The sequence below is a fragment of the Eleginops maclovinus genome, chromosome 8 (assembly GCF_036324505.1).
Source record: "Eleginops maclovinus isolate JMC-PN-2008 ecotype Puerto Natales chromosome 8, JC_Emac_rtc_rv5, whole genome shotgun sequence".
In the NCBI taxonomy this organism is placed as follows: Eukaryota; Metazoa; Chordata; class Actinopteri; order Perciformes; family Eleginopidae; genus Eleginops; species Eleginops maclovinus.
The window spans coordinates 15,897,244-15,918,429 of record NC_086356.1 but is presented as its reverse complement, the minus strand read 5'-3'; the positions used below and the strand labels follow the sequence as shown (position 1 = coordinate 15,918,429).

The following is a 21,186-nucleotide window of genomic DNA, read 5'->3' as shown; positions in this document are numbered from 1 at the left end:
TTTCTTTTTTCACTATACTGTTTTTTACTGATACTTTCACATGCTATACTATTTTTTGGGGATATTTTTTAAATGCTATTCTACCCCACGTAAATGTTTAAATACATTTCAACAATAAACAGCTTTTTTTCTGATATTTTCATCATGACATACTATGATTTATTTTTTCCGGCATGTTTACATTAAAGAATAAGCTGATTTTTTTTTCCTGAAATGTTCTGAATACTTTAATTGGACTTTTTTTCAACATAGTATATTATGTCGTTTTGTGCAATATTTAAGACATGCTAAAATGTATTCTGTGTGTTTTTTTCTGATATTTTTTACACTGACTTTGTGGCAGTGGGGTATGGTAAGGGCGCAGGCTGCTGCTGGGGAGACGGGAGTGGCTCAGTTGGGGATCAGAATCAGGAAAATCAAACAGTTCCCGGCTTATCTGGTTCTGATCTCTTGCAGTAGGCTTGATCCAGACAGGAGGACCAGTCTACAAGGAACCCTCCAGAAATTGAGGACGATTATAATATGTAGTATTTTTGTTGTGAGTAGTATAGTAACTAACCTTTTGAACTTTTTTATTTGAATGTTTTTACATTTAATATTGAAATAAAAGGGTTATTCTCCAGTTTCCCTTTTTTTCTGCAGCCACGAGTTCAGAAAAGCAACTGAGACATTAAGAGGAAAGTTGATGTAAATCATTTTTTATTAAATAAAAAAATGAATAGCCTAAAATTGAATATTCTATCTAGAACATGCTATGGCTCAACTCAGAGACTAACTGTGTAAGGCCACGTTTGTGCTTGCTTTCCAAAAAGGTAATAAGGACCTGCAGTAACTGTCAGGGATGCTTTTAACTTCCACAATGTCAGCATAACCTCCAATCGTTCTGTAGGTAATAGAGTACCATTACAGTTTGTTAAATTAGTTTATATGGCTTTCATTTTCCAGTCATCCTTTTTTCGTCTTAACACAAAGTAACAATGTGCCTGTATAATTTTTTCAATTAACAAAAACCAAAGTAGCATTTGCTTTTTCCTCTCTGGTACTAGCAGCCATCTTCATTCAAAACAATACACAGCGGCTCCCTTGTGCAAGTATTTCCGACAACACTGTTTTAGTAAAACATACATTCAGGAAACAAGTTGGCATTGAAAAACAGATGTCACCTACAGCGGTAATAGCATCATCTCACGCAAACTTTTGGCTAGTGATCACTTTGTCAGACCAAAACATCACATTCTGCATTTTAGATGAAAAATAAAAGAATCAAGGTGCAGGTTCAGTCATTTTATGAATGGTTTTGGCCTTAAGACTCTAAAGAGGCACAGAAAGCGTTCAATAAATTGTGCAATGATTCAAAGCCATTCAAGAATTCACAATTGTCTGAAAGATCAGTGACCACAACACACACACACACACACACACACAGTTGCAGACACATGGCAAAAATAAATAACCTCAACATAATACCTGACCCGAAAAAGTCTTCATGCACACAGTGGTGCGACAAGCAGAGCAAGCATACGTTGGCTGCGGGGTTTGGCATGTGTTCCTGGTTCTAGTTATCAGTCTTTTAGTCTTTAGGTCTCCTCCTTTCAGAGTCACGTCATTAAGAGACAATGTTTCCTCTCACTTTTCACCGTGAAGTTTCCTTCTGTTGGCTGGAGCGCTCCTTCAATCTGACTCTAGAGGGAGGAATTCTTTGTCACGCAGCTTTCTCTGACTCTGATGGAGGCGTTTCTGACAGGTTTGTTTTAGATCTGGGAGCAGAAAAACAGGAAGGGCTTCAGAAATCATAAAGAAAATAAAGACTTTTACAAACTTTAAAGTAGATTAATGAAATGTCTGACCTGTTGTGGGTCATGTGGCTCTTAACAAGGTGTCCAGCAGCGAGAGCGGCCATCAGAGACAGCTCCCCGGCCAGAACCGTGGCACACACCACGCGGGCCAGCTGACGGGCGTTATCCCCGGGCCGGCTGGAACTGGTACCTTGGACACCGAGCATCTACAGATAGAGATGGATACAGATATTTAGGGAAGGTCACAGATCAGCCAAACAGTCTGTTTTCTGATTCATCACGTTTAATAAACTGTTACTACACTGTATAATAATACAACTACAACCCCCATACTAAAATATGATGTTTTGTTTCATATATTTAAAACATACAGTACCAGTCAGAAGTTTGGACACATCCGAAGGTTTTTATTTTTTGAATTATTTTATAGATTGTAGATTAATACTGAAAACATCAAAACTATGAAAGAACACATATGGAATTAATTGGAATTGGAAGAATTGGGTTGGTCGTCATGAGAGCCAGTTTCACCACAGCGTTTGATGGTTTTTGCGTCTGCACATTCAAAGTTCTTGACATTTTCCTGGCGGACGGACCTTCATTTCTTAAAGTTAGGATGGACTGTCGTTTCTCTTTACTGAGTTCAGTGGTTCTTGCTATAATATGGATTACAACAATTGTCAATGGGGCCCTGTGCACTAACCCCACCTCAACTGATCAAACACACTAAGAAGGCAAGTATCCCACACATCGACTCCTGACAATGCACAGCTGTTAATGAACCAGAGAGAGGCCAAGGGGGGGAAAGCTGTCATCAGGGCAAAAGGGGGCTACTTTGAAGAATCTAAAACATATTCTGGATTGTTTAACAAGTTTTTGTTTTTACATAATTCCATAGTTTTGATGTCTTGAGTTTTAATTTACAATGTAGAATATCATTTAAATAAATTAGAACCATTGAATGAGAAGGCGTGTCCAAACCTTTGACTGGTGTTGTACTTTACAGCTTGTTTTACATACTATGTTGTTATTTTAAAATGTCTGGTTTTTTATTTTTGTTTTTTTTACAAACTTTACTATGTCATTTTTTCCCCGATATTCTTTAGTATGACGATTTCTTCAACATACTAATCTATGTAATTCTTTTCAACATATTATACTATGACGTTTTTTTAAACATTTCCATCATGCTATACTATTTCTTATTTTTTGTGTTTGGATTTTTCTAACATATTATACCGTCATTTTTTAGTATGTCCTTTATTCAAATATTTTGAACATACTATACTATACTATTGCTCTTTCTTGGGGAAAATTTCCTGTTAAAGGGGACATTACCTGAAGGCAGGCCTGCTGGGGCGCCAGGTTGGTGCCTCCCCCCACGGTGCCCAGCTCTATGGAGGGCATGGTGCAGCTGATGTACAGGTCCTCCCTCTCCGGGCCAGCCGCCTCCATCTGAGTGATGCAGTTGGAGCTCCCCACAGTCTGAGCCGGGTCCTGGAACAAGCAATCATTTCTGTCAGTAAATGTGGCGAGGCGATGTGTTTGATGTTGTGGGCTGCGCTGACGCCCAACACTTATTATATATTCTTTCGTTTGCAGCCAAAATACATTGCAATTAAATCATTGCTGGGTTCATCTGACTTAAAAACCTTATCAGCACTTTTAATTCATCACATAAATGTATTTATTTTATATACAAGTACCCCTCAATGATTCCTAGTTTAATGTTATAATTCATCCATTTTAATATATACTCAAAACAAAATAATGTTGATTCTAAACCATCAGTACTGTTCTACCACATGTGATGAATCCATTACCTGTCCACAGGCGATGTAGATGGCAGCTACGATGTTGGCAGCATGAGCATTAAAGCCCCCGATACTGCCCGCCATGGCCGAGCCCACCAAGTTCTTGTTGATGTTCAGCTCCACCAGAGAAGCTGTGCTGGTTTTCAACACCTAAACACACACACACACACACACACACACACACACACACACACACACACACACACACACACACACACACACACACACACACACACACACACACACACACACACACACACACACACACACACACACACACACACACACACACACACACACACACACACACACACACACACACACACACACACACACACACACACACACACACACACACACACACACATTAATGGCTGCTTTAGAGCCAAATGTTTGATTTACCAACAGAAGAAAGCGGCACAAATAAACATTTTTAATAATGAATGAATAAATAAATGTGGTTTGAGATTATAGGGGAAATCCCACGGTTCCAGTTTCTTTACCTCCCTGACCACTTTGGCTGGTATGGTGGCCTCACACACAGCAGACTTCCCCCGACCCAGGATCCAGTTAATGGCAGCAGACTTCTTGTCAGTGCAATAGTTGCCACTAACTGAAAGCACATCCACATCTGGATACTGCTGCCGGAGTATTTGCAGAGCCTGCTCTGTCCCCTGGGGAAACACACAAACACACACACTTTTTTTTGTGTTTACATCACTTGAGACAGAAGAGAAGCACAGTGATCTGTAGAGTTGCTTCTAAATTACATTGACTGCTATACTACTATACAAGTGTCGATCTTACCTTTGAGAGCATGTTCATGCCCATGGCGTCTCCGGTCTGAGACTGGAAGCGAATGTATAAGTTCCTCCCTGCTAAGCTCACCAGCAGCTTCTCCAGACGAGCGAACCTATCAAGAGCAAATGTTAATATGATCTGTATGTCCTCAAACACAACAACATTTCATAGGTGGGACTAAATGAAATGGAAAAAGTGTTTGTGCACCGACCTGCTGGTCAGGTCGAAAGCCTCTTTGATCATGGAGAACCCGTCCGAGGTCTCCAGCCACACTTTGACCTCTGCAGCGCGGCATGCTGAGGGCAGCCTCACCACAGGAGCCCTGGTCATACTGTCAGCCAGGATGCTGCTGTGGCAACCCCCGCTCAGCTGGACAGGAAAATACGAGTCAACACACACACACACACACACACACACACACACACACACACACACACACACACACACACACACACACACACACACACACACACACACACACACACACACACACACACACACACACACACACACACACACACACACACACACACACACACACACACACACACACACACACACACACACACACACACACACACACACACACACACACACACACACACACACACACACACACACACACACACACACACACACACACACACACACACGACTTACAGAAAGCGCCCTGCATCCTCTGTTAGTGCTGGCCACCAGGCATCCCTCTGTGGTCGCCATAGGAACGTAAAAGTGCTTCTGGTCCAAAAGAAGAGGACCAGCCACTCCGACTGGCACCGGCATGTAGCCAATAACATTCTCACAGCAAGTGCCCATCACCTGTAGGGCGACAACACAAGGTATACACACTTTATAGGAGAGGCAATATGTACAGAAACATATCCTCAATGAAAACCATCAGAAAGTTAATAAGCTTCAAGCAGGGTAACACATACAAGGACAATGCTATGGTGTACGATGGTGCATTTATAAACACACATGAGGTTTTTAAAAATCTACAGATATAGAGGTATTATAAAAATACTTCGAAAAAATGTAACTGAAGTTTACATGACATTTAAATATATAAAAATGAAGTGCAATAACAATATTACAATTTACTTATAGGTGCAAATTACACTGCCTGGCCAAAAAAAGGTCACACACTAATATTTGTTGGACCGCCTTTACCTTTGATTACGGCACGCATTCGCTGTGGCATCGTTTCCACAAGCTTCTGCAATGTCACAACATTTATTTCTGTTTTGGTTTAATTTTTCGCCAAGATCTTGTATTGATGACGGGAGATTTGGACCATTGTGCAAAGTCTTCTCCAGCACATCCCAAAGATTCTCAATCGGGTTCAGGTCTGGACTCTGTGGTAGCCAATCCATGTGTGAAAATGATGTCTCATGCTCCCTGAACCACTCTTTCACAATATGAGCCCGATGGATCCTGGTATTGTCATCTTGGAACATGCCCGTGCCATCAGTAGGGTTTGGCACCGAAACCCGGTGCCAATAGGGAACCGGTTCCAACATAAACGGTAGTAACGAGACCGAATAAGAACGAACATTTCGGTGCCAGACTTTTTTTTAATACTGCCCCCTGGTGTTCCGGCATCAACTTGAGGTTGTTGAACCTGACGTCAGTGCCGCTACTCTGCACACTTGTTGATCAGAACTGAGTGAGAGGATCAATAAAGATGCCGGAAGTAAAACGCTCCTAGGTTTGGCTTCATTTCACATCTAAGGATGCAGATTCTGCGACATGCAACATATGTCTTAAGCAATAGCATGCAAGGGAGGTATCACTTCTAATTTAATGAAACATCTGACGGTGCATGGAGTTTATTTAAAAGCCGATCGATGCACCGTGTTTGATAAATTACGTGACGAAAGGTCAAGCACTTCAACGGCAGCAGCCAGTGTCGGACAAATAGAAGACAGTCCCAGGCTGGGCCTCTCTGTATTGGTTTATTTATTACTATATGTTACTTGTATTTATATTGCTTAAAGATTTAAGTTAATACTGTGTTCAATTTGGCCCTGGAAATAAAAGGGTATTGTTTTTTGACAACGTGTGTGCGTTTTCGTTTTTTTAAGTACCGGTTCGAGAACCGTTTCGGCACCGGAACCGTTTCAAAAATACCGAGTAGGCACCGGTATCGGATAAAACCCAACCGATACCCAACCCTAGCCATCAGGGAAGAACAAATCCATTGAGGGAAGAACAAATCCATTGATGGAATAACCTGGTCATTCAGTATGTTCAGGTAGTCAGCTGACCTCATTCTTTGGGCACATTGCTGAACCTAGACCAGACCAACTACAGCAACCCCAGATCATAGCACTGCCCCCACAGGCTTGTGACCTTTTTTTGGTCCGGGCCGTGTATCATCATTTAAAGTGAATGAATATATATGTGCTTGTAGATTATACAAAACAGGTCCCAATAAGAGTGAAAGATATGCATGTGGCCAATACCTTAGAATAGTCGTAGTCCTTATAAGGCAGAGAAGCCAAAGCAGAGAGAACAGGCAGTTTGGATGAAAGCATTTCCCTCCTGATGGCCACGCCCCTCTCCGGAGTCTCCAGGACAGACTCCAGTTTATAGTTCAGGATGTTTCGAGAGGTGACCAGGTTCATCACCTCTTCATCGCTCAGAGAACGGGCACCCTTCTGGAAAGGAACATGGGAAATTTAGGGACTTCTTATACTTTCCGACAAACACAGAACTGAAGATATGATTTCTATTTCTTACCTGTGGATCTGACAGAATTCTCAAACATTCCTCCAGCGTCCGAGCCTCTGAATTACAGCTGCTCTGAGGACTGAAAGGTGTTGGAGTAGGAGACTCCTCAAAACATGAAACACATGGGCCGTTCTCCACTGGGACAGCAGCAGGCTGAGTAGCCTCTGATGTAGAGGAAACACGAGACATTAAGCCATGCTAAGCAACAATACCGTTCCATCAGAGATTTTGTGTTCTCATCTGCAGGTAAACATGATAGTGCCAGGAGGGCTCATAAGTCTCACCTTTCTCCCTGAACGCTGTGTCAGCGTCTGACACAGCTGGCGAGGCAGCGTGGGTTGCTAAGGTACCGTTCATGGTCGTAGCTTTTGTGCCTGGGTAATCCCTCCTGCAGCAGTCCCCTGCCACCCCGGATTTCTGGGTCAGAGGACAGCTGATACTGGTACTCATGAGGGACAGGGAAGACTCTGTCTCTGCTTGCTCAAAGAAAACGTACTTCACAGCCAGGAGCAGGGCAAGACCGAGAGTTATCACCTGCTCCAGGTCCATGCTGGTCAGAGCGGAAAAGAGACCAAGTCATGCATCAGTGGGTTAGAGCACAGCAATAAATGCCAGGCAAATTTGTTCATGGAACTGGTAATTTGTTTTTACCTGTTGAGCTTAGGAGGCCATATGGTGTCACCTGAGTCCAGTCTGGTAGCTATGGGTCCCTCCAGAGAGCTGTTCTGACCTGGAAGCTCAGCTGCTAGTCGAGTATGAGCATGAACCAAAGCCAGGCTCAGAGACTGGGAAGGAAATTGTTAAAAAGTTAAGACTTTTTACATGATCTTATTTCTTAATTAGGAAAAGCCTGATTTTTAAACAACTGTTCAGAGTTTACTTTTAAACTACAGAGTCTCACCATGATGATTTTGACCCTTTGTGTCACAGGATTGGGCTTGTTGTCCTCTTCTTCAGCCAGCACACGGGCAAAGTGGCTCAGTTGCCAGATTGGACGTCCCTCACGACTTTCCCTGGACAGCTACACAGACAAACATACAGCATGAGCTCACATCGAAATGAACTGTGACATGCAAGGAACTGATTTCAGACAAAAATGATCCCACATTTTACAAATAATCCTTACCTCCAGGACCAGGGAGACACACGCAGGGAAGAAGGTCATGAAGACAAAGTAATTGGCCAGGACGGACATACAGCCAAAACAACACATTATCTCTAACTGAGGCACACCTGGAAAACAATAGAAATTAAACAACACACCATCATCAGAGGATAAAAAAAACCATAGATGTTTTGGAGGAACACAAATATGTTTCCATACCTGACATGGTGCCAATCCCAATGACCAGACACTCCACCAGAGCATCCAGGGTGAAGGTGGGGCCCAGGATGGCCATGCCCTGAGAGATGTTCTCCCTAACCTCCTCCTATACACAAAACACAGTATATTCTGGCTATGAATCAACATATTTCAGTTACAGTTCACACATTCACAGAAACAAGGTGTGTGACAATACCTGAGAGTTTGAGCTGAGGGCAAATTTGGCCAATGTGCTGGCTTTGGACAGGTCAATGAGCAGGAGAAAGAACGGCAGGGCTTCACTGCAGGGGAAAGTGATAAATGTCAATCAGGGAATTACACTGTTTCACAGCAGCACCTGTCTTCATTGTTAAAAACGAGGTTCTGCAAGTGACACTGTGACATTGTCATGGGTCAAAGTGTCCTCTGTTACATGATTTAAAATCTTTCTAGTGATGTCTTTTAAAGCAGAGCTCTGGTTTTGGTATACTGTGCCATGTTGCTTTGGATGTGAATGAACTTTAGGCACTTATTCTAAGTCACACCTGTCAAGATATGTAAATAAATAAATACAAAATCCAACCTTTAGCCAACGATGGACTTAAATGCAAGTCATTTTAAAATATGGGTCCCAGAGGCAAAATAATATTATGCTTTTCATCTATTGCACATGTGGTAAAAAATTGCTGTCAGTTGTAAGGACTAGCAAACTTAAGCTAATTCTGTCTGCTGAATAATAAGTATGTTGCCGCATTTAAAACTTACTTAAGACCTGTAAGCTCCTTCCCAAAGAAGTGGATGACCACCGTACTGAAAACAAAGCTGGAGAACACCGTGAACAACCCTGCAATGCCTGTAGGAAGAAATATGATAACAGTTCAAATAAATGGCGTATGGCGTTGTTATTGTAAATATGGATATTATATGAAGCATACAGTTTAATGCTGAACAAGCTACAGCATCCCATCATACTGACCCAGTATATATTTGGAGCCTAGTTGTCGCAGATTCTTGAACTGGAAATAGATATAAACAATTGCCATGCATCGTGTGATAGTTAGGATGATTATGTCACTGCTGTGGATTTTCTGTAAGAAAACAAGAACAGACATAACCACTTGTTAGCATATCATTACATCTTTTTTAATTTAAGATGAGCTGCCAAACCTACTCCAGCCTCCTCTCAGAGCAGACTCACCTCCTCCACTTTGGGGCAGTCGTTCCATCTGCATATCTGGCTGCTGGATGCCAAGTTGTTCATAGACACAAGGCAGACGGTTAGAGCGATGGTGCCCACAATAACCTCCCATGGGTGGGAGGCCACTAGGAGGCCGTGGAGCCTGAACAGCCGAGCCAACATGGTCTCAGGATGCCTTTCTGCTAGCTAAGATCACAGACTTGCCTGTATTAAAAATCATACAGAGGTGGGAAGTAACGCAGTACAATTACTCAAGTAAAGCATCCGAGTACTTCTTCCACCACTAAAAGCATAGGACCATTAACCAATTATTCTCAATAACAAGACAAGACGCTAACCTGTTACGATCATGTTTAGCGGCTGTAGATCAAAATAGGTAAGAACGACAGAGGCTAACTACTGTCTGTTTAGCTAACAGCTGTGAGACCAAAATGTAGCTTTCCTTTGGCTAGCTATCTCAAGTGAAAGAGCGTTTAGTTAAAAATATGCAGACTAACTTAAGTGTACTGTTTTACAGTTTATAAAGACAGAAAATACCGAGAGAGAGCAAGATAGTAAAATGTGCCCGTTTGACGTTTTCGTTGGTAAGCATTAGCTTTAGCAGTTAGCTCTCAGTCAGTAGCGTGAGCATTAGCTACATTAGGTGTCACACCCGGTCTAACAACATACACATTCTGCCACCAAGGTGACATTGTCACTCGGTACGTTATTGACTCGTTAAAGTTAGAGCCGTATAATACATGTTGAATTATCGTACTTTGAAATGTAAGCTTCACCAGGGTCAGCGAGTCCTTTCCATGATGATAATGTCCCTTACACAAATCGCTTCGGGGTAACAACGACGTCAACATGGCGATGCGGAAATCCTGACGTCTTCAACGCCCCCTACGTCACACGGCGTGATGACAGACTGTCAGACTTGGGAAAAGTACTCCGATTTTGTGAATTGTAACCGCCAGTGAGTGTAGGAATACTCTGTTACAAGTAAGAGTTAAATCAAAATGTTACTCAAGTAAAGTACAAAAGTATTAGCTTCAAAATATAATTACCAAAAGTAAAATAACTCATTATGCAGTTTCCAAATAATATATACGTGTTGATCATAATAATTGATGCATTAATATGTTTATCAAAGCTGGTAAAGGTGCAGCTTATTTTAATTACTTGTATAATGCAGGGTACTTGTGTACGGAGCCCCTCTGGTGACATCGGTGAGATTTTTTTTAATTTGTGGCCTGGAATTACTAAACCACAAATTTAAAAAAATCTCACCGATGTCACCAGAGGGGCTCCGTAGTTCTCGGCCTCCGTACTTGTGAATGTACTTGCGTAACTAAAGTCTTATTTAAGTGTTGATTACACTTCACACTATGCACAGTAAATACAGATATTAAGTAAATGTAGTGGAGTAAAAGTATAGCCTTCTATTTACCTCAGAATTTTGGTGGGGTAGAAGTTACTTAACCCCACTGCGGACTTAGCGCTACAGGTTGTTAGGTATGTAAAAAGTGACTGAAGACTAAAATGGTCAGGACGGCCAGTGTTTTCAACATTGCAGTTTGATACAGTGTCCATAATTGTATTTCTCCCAGCCGGAAGCATGTGCTTAGTCTGTTTGGAGTGTATATTATCAAGCTACCTAGATAAGTGCTGATCTGGGATGCTCGGTTACGAATAATTTGGGCTTCAGTGACAACTGGATCTTAGTAAAATGGAAAGACATCAATAGCAAGAGTACATTTGAGCAGCATGCAAACTCAAACACCATCAATAACCAGAGTGCTGGAGACGGAGGGCTGCATGTCTCAGAAGAACAGCACCCCCATCACCCTTTCATCTGCTGCATTACACTTGTTCTAACTAAGACTTGTAATTTGACAGCTCCCATATAGCTTTAACATGCAAATGTACCTACAACAAAAAACAGAAGGCGCTGCTGTGAAACTCTGCACTGTTTTGTGTGGATCATATGGGCTTTGGTGCAAGTTTGAGAGGTTTAAGAGAAATACCTTTGATTATTGGCTAACTTTTACACTTTCTATCAGTGAGGTCCACAGACTTGATAGGGTGTTTCATTTTTGCTTGATTTTCTGCCTTAATCTCATTTTCCCTGTGTGGAACAAGCATGACTTTAATATTCATTGTGTTCAATGCTTGAGTACAATACTTGAGTAAATATATATAGTTACTTTCCACCACACTGTTAATTGTAATAAGTTCACTTAACTTAAAAAAAGTTAGGAAACCGATTGCCTCAAAATCTCTAAGTAAAGTAGCTAATTATTTTCAAGGTGTTATAGCTGAACATAACTGTGTTTAGACAACTCAGCTAATGGCAGTAAACCTGAGTTAAGTTAACTCAAAATCATTAATTGGGTCAGCTATAAAAATATAAGTTCAGACAACTCATACAATGGCTGTCAAGTTATCCAGATGTTAAGATTCAGATTCAGCTCTGCCCAAACTTGAAAACGGCTTGTTCAACACAAATAATGCAAGGGGACAACTCTGTTCCGTTCTGGTGATTTATTTTCTTTCAGATTGATGGCACAAAGTGAAATTCCAGAGGAAGAATAGGTTGATAACCTTTAAGAAACAAAAAGGCAAATTACATTCCACATCAGTATGCATCAATCATGATCATTAAACTAAACATCTCATTTAAATTCAAAACAGATCAAAATCAAACAGAAAACAGCAAACATATGATTCTTTCAAACTAAATATTTGAAGTCCATACCAGTTGCGTCTGTGGTTGAACATGAGCTGTCAGTAGGCTGAGGAGACCGAGCAAAGAGGGCTCACCAAGCTACCTCCAAACATTTTATACTGATTAGATTTAGATTAGATTGATTAGAGGTGCGCAGGTGAAATCGGTCCCTCCAAAAACATGGGTTGCATCCTGTCTGTTGGGTGTCTGGGTGAGCTCTCTCTGCCCCCTTCAGGCCTGGAGTTCCTCCACAGATGCTGGTCCTATGCTCACACTTGTTTGACGCCACAATGGCAGTAAACTTAAGTATAGTTAACTCAAAATCATTAGTTAGGTTGACTATAAAATGTCAAATTGGACTACTTAAACTTGTGAGTTATGTTAATTAAGCAGCACTCATAAAAATAAGTTATCCTTACAAGTTTTACAAGTTCACATCACTAGCAAAATATCAGGAAACCGATTGCCTTGATATGTTCAAGTAAGCTGAACCAAAAGTGATAAGTTATTGAAACGAAGAGACAACAGACAACAGTTTGAATGGAAAACAAAGTTTAATAATTAAAAAAATGTGTTCTGAACACAAATACATGTAGAAATAGGGTCCAGGCTGAAGACTATTTAAGTTTACCTTAAATACAGGGGTTCTCAAGTGTGGTTACATACACACTAACCTGGAAACAAACTTTTCCATAGACGTTTTCTGAAGAAAATGACACGTGACTTTTTTCTAGGGCGGCCTTCAATCTAATTTTGAATCCTTAAAACGGCCCTCAGTCTTTAAAACTTTGAGAATCCCTGCTTAAATGTCTCTGTTGACTATGGTGTTAAACAAACCATAGAAGAACTAAATTCTCAATTACAGGGCCTAACATTTATCATAACATCAATAAAGTGAACAGCAAATATATCTCAACTGTTTCTAATCCACCTATTGCATGACTGCAAAATAAGAGCACTATTTCAACTAAATGTGCAACTGTAATCCTGCTGTTTAGGACAGCTCCTGCTAGACCTGCTCAGAGTGTTCTGATTTAAATTCTGAGTGGATGAATTTAGAAGTGCACTAGAGATTGACTTTCAACAGATATTAAGTCTGACATAACTGGCTAAAGAGCCTGATGCTGGTAATCAATATCACAATCATGTCAGCATTAACACAAAAGGAAAAATGAACATAAAACCATTTAGTAGTATGATGAGGCTCCCTCCCGAAAAAAAGGATCAAACAAGAAATAAATATCACTTTTCCAATAAGGGTAAAGGTATCCGCTTGACCCATAATGTCACGTCACATCCACATTGTGAACACATTCACTCATTGCATCATAAGATTTTTGAGTGATTGTATTTTTGGTTTTAGGGATTTATGTCCAAGTGAGAGAAGCACCCTTTGGATGAAGTCAAAGGTGTGCTTCAGTTGTTGAGGGTACTCCAAATTCAGAGCGTAAGTAAGTCCAAAGAGCAAGCACATGGCATGTGGTAGATTTTCAAGGTCATCAATGACCATTCTTCCTTCCAAAATGATTGCAGTACCTGAAGCCTGAAGGTGCAGTGAGTCAGGGGAGGATTGTCTGTCCTCAGGAATGACGGTCAGGTTCCTGATGGGGGTGTGAGACATGTCTGGGTCTTCGCAGTCCTAACAACAATAGAAGCAATAACACCAAAATTACATATCAGATGTCACCTTGAATTTCTATGGCAGAAACACAAGACAGCCACTAAAAGTTTAATGTAACACTTAGGTATCACTGCGGCTTCTGGGCAATGTACTCGCTACTACCACAGGAGGCTGATGAGTAAACTTCCAGTGTAGTACAGGTGGTAGTACAGTTTAGGAGGCGTTCCGTGTAGCGCTAGGCAGCACCACGGCAGATCCTCAGAAGCTACTTCACTTCCTGCCCTCCATCTGAATTTCGCGCTCTCACGATGCAGCAGTGTGACGTCACGTGAAACCAACCTATAAGCATGCTGTGTTTGCCGAAACGTTAGAGTTTTACACCGAGCAACTTCACGTGAAAGGCTGGTTAGCTTTAGGTTTCACATGACTGCAAAGGACCGACTCGCAGCAACAACAAAAATACGCCACTAAATAAACATTATAATTTCGACCAGCATGGCTAAATCATTCAACATAAAGTTAACCTCCAAACCTGGACTTACAGATAAATTATATGGCAAAGATAACGACTATAAGTTTGCTAAAACCAGTGAAACTTACCGTGACACAACTTCGCTGCAGCAGCCGCCGTGTTGTTAAGGGTTTACCGCCTCGTTCAAAGCATGTCCTGACTCGTCAGTGGGCAACTGCGCATGTGCGTTCAACGACAGCTGCCGAATGATGCCGAGTTTCTGCTGGTTGTGCAGATGCGTTTTACGCACTCATACCTCTAAGCAGTGGCGGCTGGTGAACATTTTTTTGGGGGGGGGGCGCAGTTGGGCGGCACGGTTTAAATAGCACTCCGCAATGAGAAAATAACCCACAAAAGAGATTCAGTAGAATATATTGAAAAACAAAGATTTATTAAACAAAAACACACTGCTCATTACAAACATTGGAACTAGGTTTAGATTAGTATTCAGACACATATTCATCACATTTGACATTTATGTGCCAGAGTAGGCCCCACTACTTGTAAAGAAATTTAGCCCTCCTCTCTTTCAAGCTGGCAAATTCCTCAATAACTCTCTGGTTAAAGTCAATCATGTCTGTGACCAGCCTTTTTTCCATTGAGAGCATGGCTAAGGCATTCAGTCTCTCCTGACTCATGGTGTTCCTGAGGAAGGTTTTAATCCTTTTCAGAGTTGAAAAACACCTCTCAGCCTCAGCAGTGGTCATGGGAGTTGTGATCATGATTTTCAGCAGTGTAACTGTCTCTGAAAATACCTCAGATAGATAGGTCTCTAAGTACTGGTTACTGTGGAGAGAGTCAGCAGCTTCAGGTTCCTCGGGGTTAACATCAGTGAGGACCTGACATGGACACATCACACCAGGGCGACAGCGGCTCTTCTTCCTCCGCAGGCTGCGGAAGTTCAACATGGACTCCAGGATACTCTGCAACTTCTACAGGTGCACCATCGAGAGTATCCTGACTGGCTGCATCACCGCCTGGTATGGCAGTTGCACCGCCCTCAACCGTAAGACTCTACAGAGGGTGGTGAAAACTGCTCAGCACATCACCAGGACGGAGTTGCCATCCATGGAGGACCTCTACACCCAGCGGTGTAGGAAGAAGGCCGGTAGGATATTAAAGGACCCCCATCACCCCAGCAACAATCTGTTCTGTCTGCTGCCGTCTGGCAGACGGTACCGCAGCATCCGGACCAAGACCACCAGCCTCAGAGACAGTTTTATACCACAGGCTATAAGACTACTGAACTCCTGAGCTGTGTGAATGTCTACTCACATCTGTTTATAGTACACACATACATATATATATATATATATTATACACATCTGCCATACATATCTGTTTATAGTACACATATCTATATATTATACATATACATCTGTTATACATAATATATGCATCTGTCCATACCTCCTCATTCAACAGTGTAAAGTATTTAAATACTTTCAATGTATTCCACATATGTATATATTTCACATCCTCAAATCTGTATTGTTGATATTGTAAATATTCTTCTCTCTTTTTCACTATTTTATTTATCTTTTCCACCATGTATGTTGAGTTGTTGGAGGAGCACGCGACATAAGATTTTCATTGCCAACATATACGCTGTATCTGCTGTGCATATGACAAATAAAACCTTGAAACCTTGAAACCTTGAAACCTACTTGCAGCTGATGAGTTTGATTACTTGTCTTTACTAAGTTTAAGTGAGGATAGTCAACAGAGTAAGCTGTGAGTTAAAGTCACTTTTCTTTTTAAGTAAGATATACAATTACATTGTACAGTGCACTCCTAATCACAAGTAGATTCTCTATCCAGAGATGTAATCAAAATAAAATAGCAGGAAGTTTATTACTGATAATTGACATCAGTTTTCCCTTTACGGGAGGATAATATCAGCCCGATTGTCTGTTCATCTTAATGAACATGATAGCCTATCTGCAGAGTGAATTGTCATAGTTCATGTCCTATGCAAAACGCAGCTTCTTGTTTTCACAAAAAATTATTGCCACATCACATGATATCTATTGCGTAACATTGAATACCAGTCCAACCAGTATTTGGAAAGAGCTAAACAGGTGACAATGAAAAAATGCATTCACATTTAAATCTTTGTTTCTGTTACAACCTGAGGAAAAATCTGATCCATATTTTGTTTAATCTACTGCCAACAACATGACATATATACAGTTAGACAATGCAATTTCTTTCCCTTCTCACAAATAACTGCTTCTACTTAATTTGACACATTAAAGATTTGGTTGATTTTAGGCACTAACCGTTGAGGGGTTACATTGTTGTACCGTCTTTCTAATACTGTAGTATAGCGTTGGTTGTCAATGTAGTCAAACTCTTTCCTGAAAGAAAGCAAAGAAACCAGGTTCTTGGGTTTCTTTTGAATGATTTTCAAGTGAGTTCAGATGACAGACACCACGGGGTTTTCATTCACTCTCTCTAATCAACTGCATGGCTTTCCGATTAGGAATAATCTGTGATTTACGCACAGCTCTATTTACTTTAATTTAATATGCTACACGTAATAATAGTATTTTCTGTACATCTCTGGTGACCTGAAACGCCAGCCTAACATTTGTGCATCTCTAATTAGTAGTTATCTGCTTCCCTTAGCCCCTCCCTCTTTCTTTTCGGTTTATTTGTGAGGGCGCACACAGACTGAAAGCAGACAGGCATTCAGAACGTGTTGAGCTTCTCTGCTTTATCAAGGTTATGTTAGAAAATATATCTCGGATTGCGATAAATGAAGAGAGGATTAAAAAAAAGTAAAAAGTGAAAATTAGCACGGGATTTAAATTATTCCACCTGACGGCGGTAAATTGCTTTAAAGTTTTTTTTTGGTTCGTTGAAATATATTCATTATAAAAAAGTGTCGCTGTACGGGATGAAATAAAACTTAAAGTGACTTGAGAGTTTGCAAATCAGGAGGCCTGCATGCGTTTAAAGCAAGGTGAGTGTGTATAAAATCATTACAATGTTTTATGTCAAAACTAAATTTCTAGCTTTCAGTTTCTATTCGAACGTTAGGGGGGTTAAAACAAATTACTCCTGGTTTCTGCTTCCTGTTACCCTGTTTCCTCTCACAACAGAATGAACAGAAGATGCTCACCGAGACTCAGAAGAAAGCTGTTCTTTCGTTCACTCTGGTCACTGCTGACACTATGTGTACTGCTGCTGGTCGGAGTGGAGTACCGCAACATCACCGATCCTCTACCTCCCCAAGCAGCTTTAGATGGCATCCAGGCATATCAAAAGTACAATATTAACTGTCTGGCTATTTATGACATGGACCCAGTGGAAGTGGGTAAATCACTTGTCATCAGACGGGAACAAGTTGTGGAGGACAACGATGAAAGTCTGGTTAACCTCACATCGAACTGCCCATTATTCATCAAGGCCAGAGGTTATGATCAGGTGCATGTCTCAAAGCAGGAGAGAGACTTTCCTCTTGCTTACTCAATTGTTGTGCATAAATCTGCATTGATGATAGAGAGACTCCTCAGAGCGGTGTACTCGCCCTCTAACATCTACTGTATCCACTACGATCAGAAGTCCTCAGAAAAGTTCATCTCAGCCGTGGAGGGTTTAGCCCGTTGTCTACCTAATGTCTTCATAGCCTCCAAGCGAGAATCTGTTTATTACGCCAGCATCAGTCGATTGAAAGCAGATCTCCACTGTCTCTCTGACCTTTTGAAGTCAGAAGTCCAATGGAAATATGTCATCAACCTCTGTGGCCAAGATTTCCCCCTAAGGTCCAACTTCGAGATAGTGTCAGAACTGAAGAAGTTAAATGGAGCCAATATGCTGGAGACAAGCAGGCCTAGTGAATTAAAGAAGCAAAGGTTCACCTTTTCCTACAAGCTGATGGATGTCGGAAAAGAGTTTCAAAAGCTGCCACACAAAACAGAGCAGGAGAAGACGCCACCTCCACATGGCATCGAGATGTTCATCGGCAGTGCCTACTTTGTCTTGTCAGAGGAGTTTGTTGTGCACATAGATTCCTCAGCTGTGATGAAGGATTTTTTAGCCTGGTCAGAGGACACCTACTCTCCAGACGAACACTTCTGGGCAACACTTGTGCGCCTGCCAGGAGTTCCTGGAGAGGTGCACAGATCCCAGCCCGACATCACCGACCTCATGAGTAAGGCCAGGCTGGTGAAGTGGCAGTACCTGGAGGATAGACTGTACCCTCAATGCTCGGGGAAACACGTCCGCAGCGTTTGCATTTTTGGTGCCGGCGAGTTGCGTTGGTTACTCAACTATGGTCACTGGTTCGCCAATAAGTTTGACCCAAAGGTGGATCCCATTGTTATTCACTGCCTTGAGGAGAAGCTGGAGGAAAATCAAAAAGTAATTTCAATCTGCAGCACCTAATTCCCGACATAAGGGTTAAACAAAGCTAAACTTTTTTGAGTTTTCAGATATTTGCTGATCTATCTTCTATCTGGGCTGCCTGTTCTGCTTTTAACACAAGAGTAATGATAATTATGGCGTACAAACAGACAAACATACTTAGCGAAGCTGTTGTGTATAGCATCTGCAAAACTCATGTGCAATGTCCTCTGATTGTCTTTGCAGAATTATCTCAGACAGTTTTTTGTTTTGGACATTAATATGCCAATGATTTGCCATTTTCATGCGCAAGGTTTTGGATTTTGGACCCATTTGGTGCAGCCAAAGAAAAGCCTCCTCTGAACCTCCCTAAATGTCCCCATTGCCTGTAAAAGCAGTCCCTGAACAGGATGAAGTCCCTGTCTGAAAGGGAGCTTTTAGGCCCATGCGACACATTTTAGCATGCATTAACGGCTTGATTTTATCTGCAGTTTCAAAATACAAGTTTAACCATTACCTGTAGTAAAAAGAAACACCACAAAAAAAAGATTTACCTTGCTCTAACATCTTGTGTAGAACATGGACGTAGGTAGTTTAAAATAAGGTGAGAAATAGTCACAGTCTATTTCACAGTCAAAGTCACAATTTCCGCGTCACATAATGTGGGAGACCCACAGAGATTCAACTTTAGTCTGAACTACTGAGATTTGCTCCATATTAGCCCAATTCCACAGATTTATGACAAAGAGGGTGTTATAAAAGTGTCAAAATGTCTAATGTTGAAGAAAGACTACAATATCTTATAGTGTGTCATGTGTGCATACTGTTTTTATAGCGTGCATGTGTCATTATAATACTGTTATTATTATTTTATGTGGGAAAAAACGGCAACATCTGACAATGACAGTAGGAGGACTGACACAATGCAAGCAAGTAGAATGATGGGAAATGTACTTGTGATGATGGTGAAGAACAGGCTTATAGGTTGGGAACACAAACACAAATCCAAGGAGGACAACAACAAAAAACAGGAACAGGCTCATGCTCAGCTGTGTGCAAAGCAAAGGCATAACTATTGGTAGCACTCTGGCTTTGAATGAGTGGAAATGGGTCAGGTTTTACCACAGGGCTGATGAGGGAAAGAGGATACAGGTGAGCAGGTGAGAGAGTACTGAGGACCTCTGGTGGATGGTTGGCACAATGTGGATGGACAATATGTGCCAGGTTTTACTTAAAGAGAACTGTCAAGAGGTTCACTGTGACAATTGAGAAGAAGAGGACTCTTTATTTATCCCCTGGAAATTGAGTTTGTTCACTCTGGTGCTAAATGTACACAGACACACATGGAAAGGGCCTATAAGGTCTGGCTGTATTGGTTGTATGACTTCAGTGGATTTTTCTACATGAATAAAGAAGCCGTAGTGAGAATAAAAGAAGTTTAGAAGTAAAGGGACAGTAAAATAAACATTAAACACGTTCTGTTCTAGTGTACACCACATGCCTTACCTCATCCTTTTTCCTTATTTAAGATTACTCTTAATCTGAACACAGTGTCTAGTTTCTTGTTTCTTCCCATTTCTATCTTTGTAGCAATGTTTCTGTCCTAAGTTGTCCTATGTCGATACTTAAACAATTTAAGTAATTTGTCCTGAATCAACTATACGTCTGCTGTAAACAAATTAAAAAAGGTAAATAACATTTACAAGGTTCCGCCTATTCATTCTTACGTATTTAACTATAGTCTGCCTGCATGCGGACATGAGTGGATATCTCTCCCACAGAATTTAGAAATACATGAACCTCTCTGCTTTAAAACATGGTTAAATGTTGGATATTGAAAAGAGAAAAATGTGTGTTCCCTGAGAGAGAAAATACTTTGTGTACATTTGACAATAAAGAGAAGATCACAAACATTTTTTTGAGACGATTTTTCAAACGAGCCATTCATAGTGTTTGCATGTCGTGGCTCTGGAGTAAAAAAAAGATAGTTTTTAGATTATTTATTTTATTAATTTTTTTTCATCCCCTGGCCTTGATAGAAAAATGTTTGTGTTCCTTACAAAGGCTTTGAATGTGCTGGTTTTGAAAAAAAAAAAGGCACTTCAAACATACTTGAAATTCTGCTTGAATCTCTTCATTCCTGCCAACTAAAGGTCGTGGCTCTCACTGTTGTTTGTTCAAATGTGGAGCTCATTCTTGTTGCCATTCTGTACAAACACAGAAAGCATGAGGTCAGCCGTGCTTTCTGTGTTTGTACGACCTGGATCCACTTGATGGCGCTGTGGCTGTGCGTCACAGGCACTCTGCTTTCTCTTTTGTGTTATTTCAGCCAAAAACGAATCTAAATCT

The 21,186-nt window shown here is 41.1% G+C and overlaps 2 protein-coding genes and 1 long non-coding RNA gene across 4 annotated transcripts; 1 reads left to right on the top strand and 2 right to left on the bottom strand.

Moving 5' to 3' along the window:
• Nucleotides 1-682: 682 nt before the first annotated feature.
• LOC134868509 (3-hydroxy-3-methylglutaryl-coenzyme A reductase-like) lies at nucleotides 683-10,510 on the bottom strand. Of its 2 annotated transcripts, none has more exons than XM_063889700.1 (20): nucleotides 10,403-10,510; nucleotides 9,646-9,849; nucleotides 9,424-9,535; nucleotides 9,213-9,300; nucleotides 8,665-8,749; nucleotides 8,469-8,574; nucleotides 8,271-8,377; nucleotides 8,046-8,165; nucleotides 7,796-7,929; nucleotides 7,429-7,694; nucleotides 7,154-7,308; nucleotides 6,877-7,071; nucleotides 5,072-5,230; nucleotides 4,623-4,780; nucleotides 4,418-4,523; nucleotides 4,114-4,284; nucleotides 3,620-3,760; nucleotides 3,135-3,293; nucleotides 1,848-2,002; nucleotides 683-1,757 (listed from the first exon to the last, which is right to left on the bottom strand). In XM_063889700.1, exons 2-20 carry the CDS (start codon nucleotides 9,805-9,807, stop codon nucleotides 1,703-1,705), a joined length of 2,634 nt encoding a protein of 877 aa, XP_063745770.1. In that variant the 5' UTR covers nucleotides 9,808-9,849; nucleotides 10,403-10,510; the 3' UTR covers nucleotides 683-1,702. The 2 variants fall into 2 exon arrangements, with proteins under 2 accessions (XP_063745770.1, XP_063745771.1); XM_063889701.1 differs by having other exon boundaries at nucleotides 9,646-9,831; nucleotides 10,403-10,494.
• Nucleotides 10,511-12,156: 1,646 nt separating this feature from the next.
• On the bottom strand, nucleotides 12,157-14,717 carry LOC134868136 (uncharacterized). The gene is made up of 2 exons (XR_010166248.1): nucleotides 14,577-14,717; nucleotides 12,157-13,994 (listed from the first exon to the last, which is right to left on the bottom strand). It is a non-coding gene; the product is annotated as an uncharacterized LOC134868136 (long non-coding RNA).
• A 2,442-nt stretch (nucleotides 14,718-17,159) lies between these two features.
• Nucleotides 17,160-20,535, top strand: LOC134868040 (beta-1,3-galactosyl-O-glycosyl-glycoprotein beta-1,6-N-acetylglucosaminyltransferase 4-like). The gene is made up of 2 exons (XM_063888908.1): nucleotides 17,160-17,455; nucleotides 17,595-20,535. Exon 2 carries the CDS (start codon nucleotides 17,596-17,598, stop codon nucleotides 18,877-18,879), a length of 1,284 nt encoding a protein of 427 aa, XP_063744978.1. The 5' UTR covers nucleotides 17,160-17,455; nucleotide 17,595; the 3' UTR covers nucleotides 18,880-20,535.
• The last annotated feature ends 651 nt before the right edge of the window (nucleotides 20,536-21,186 follow it).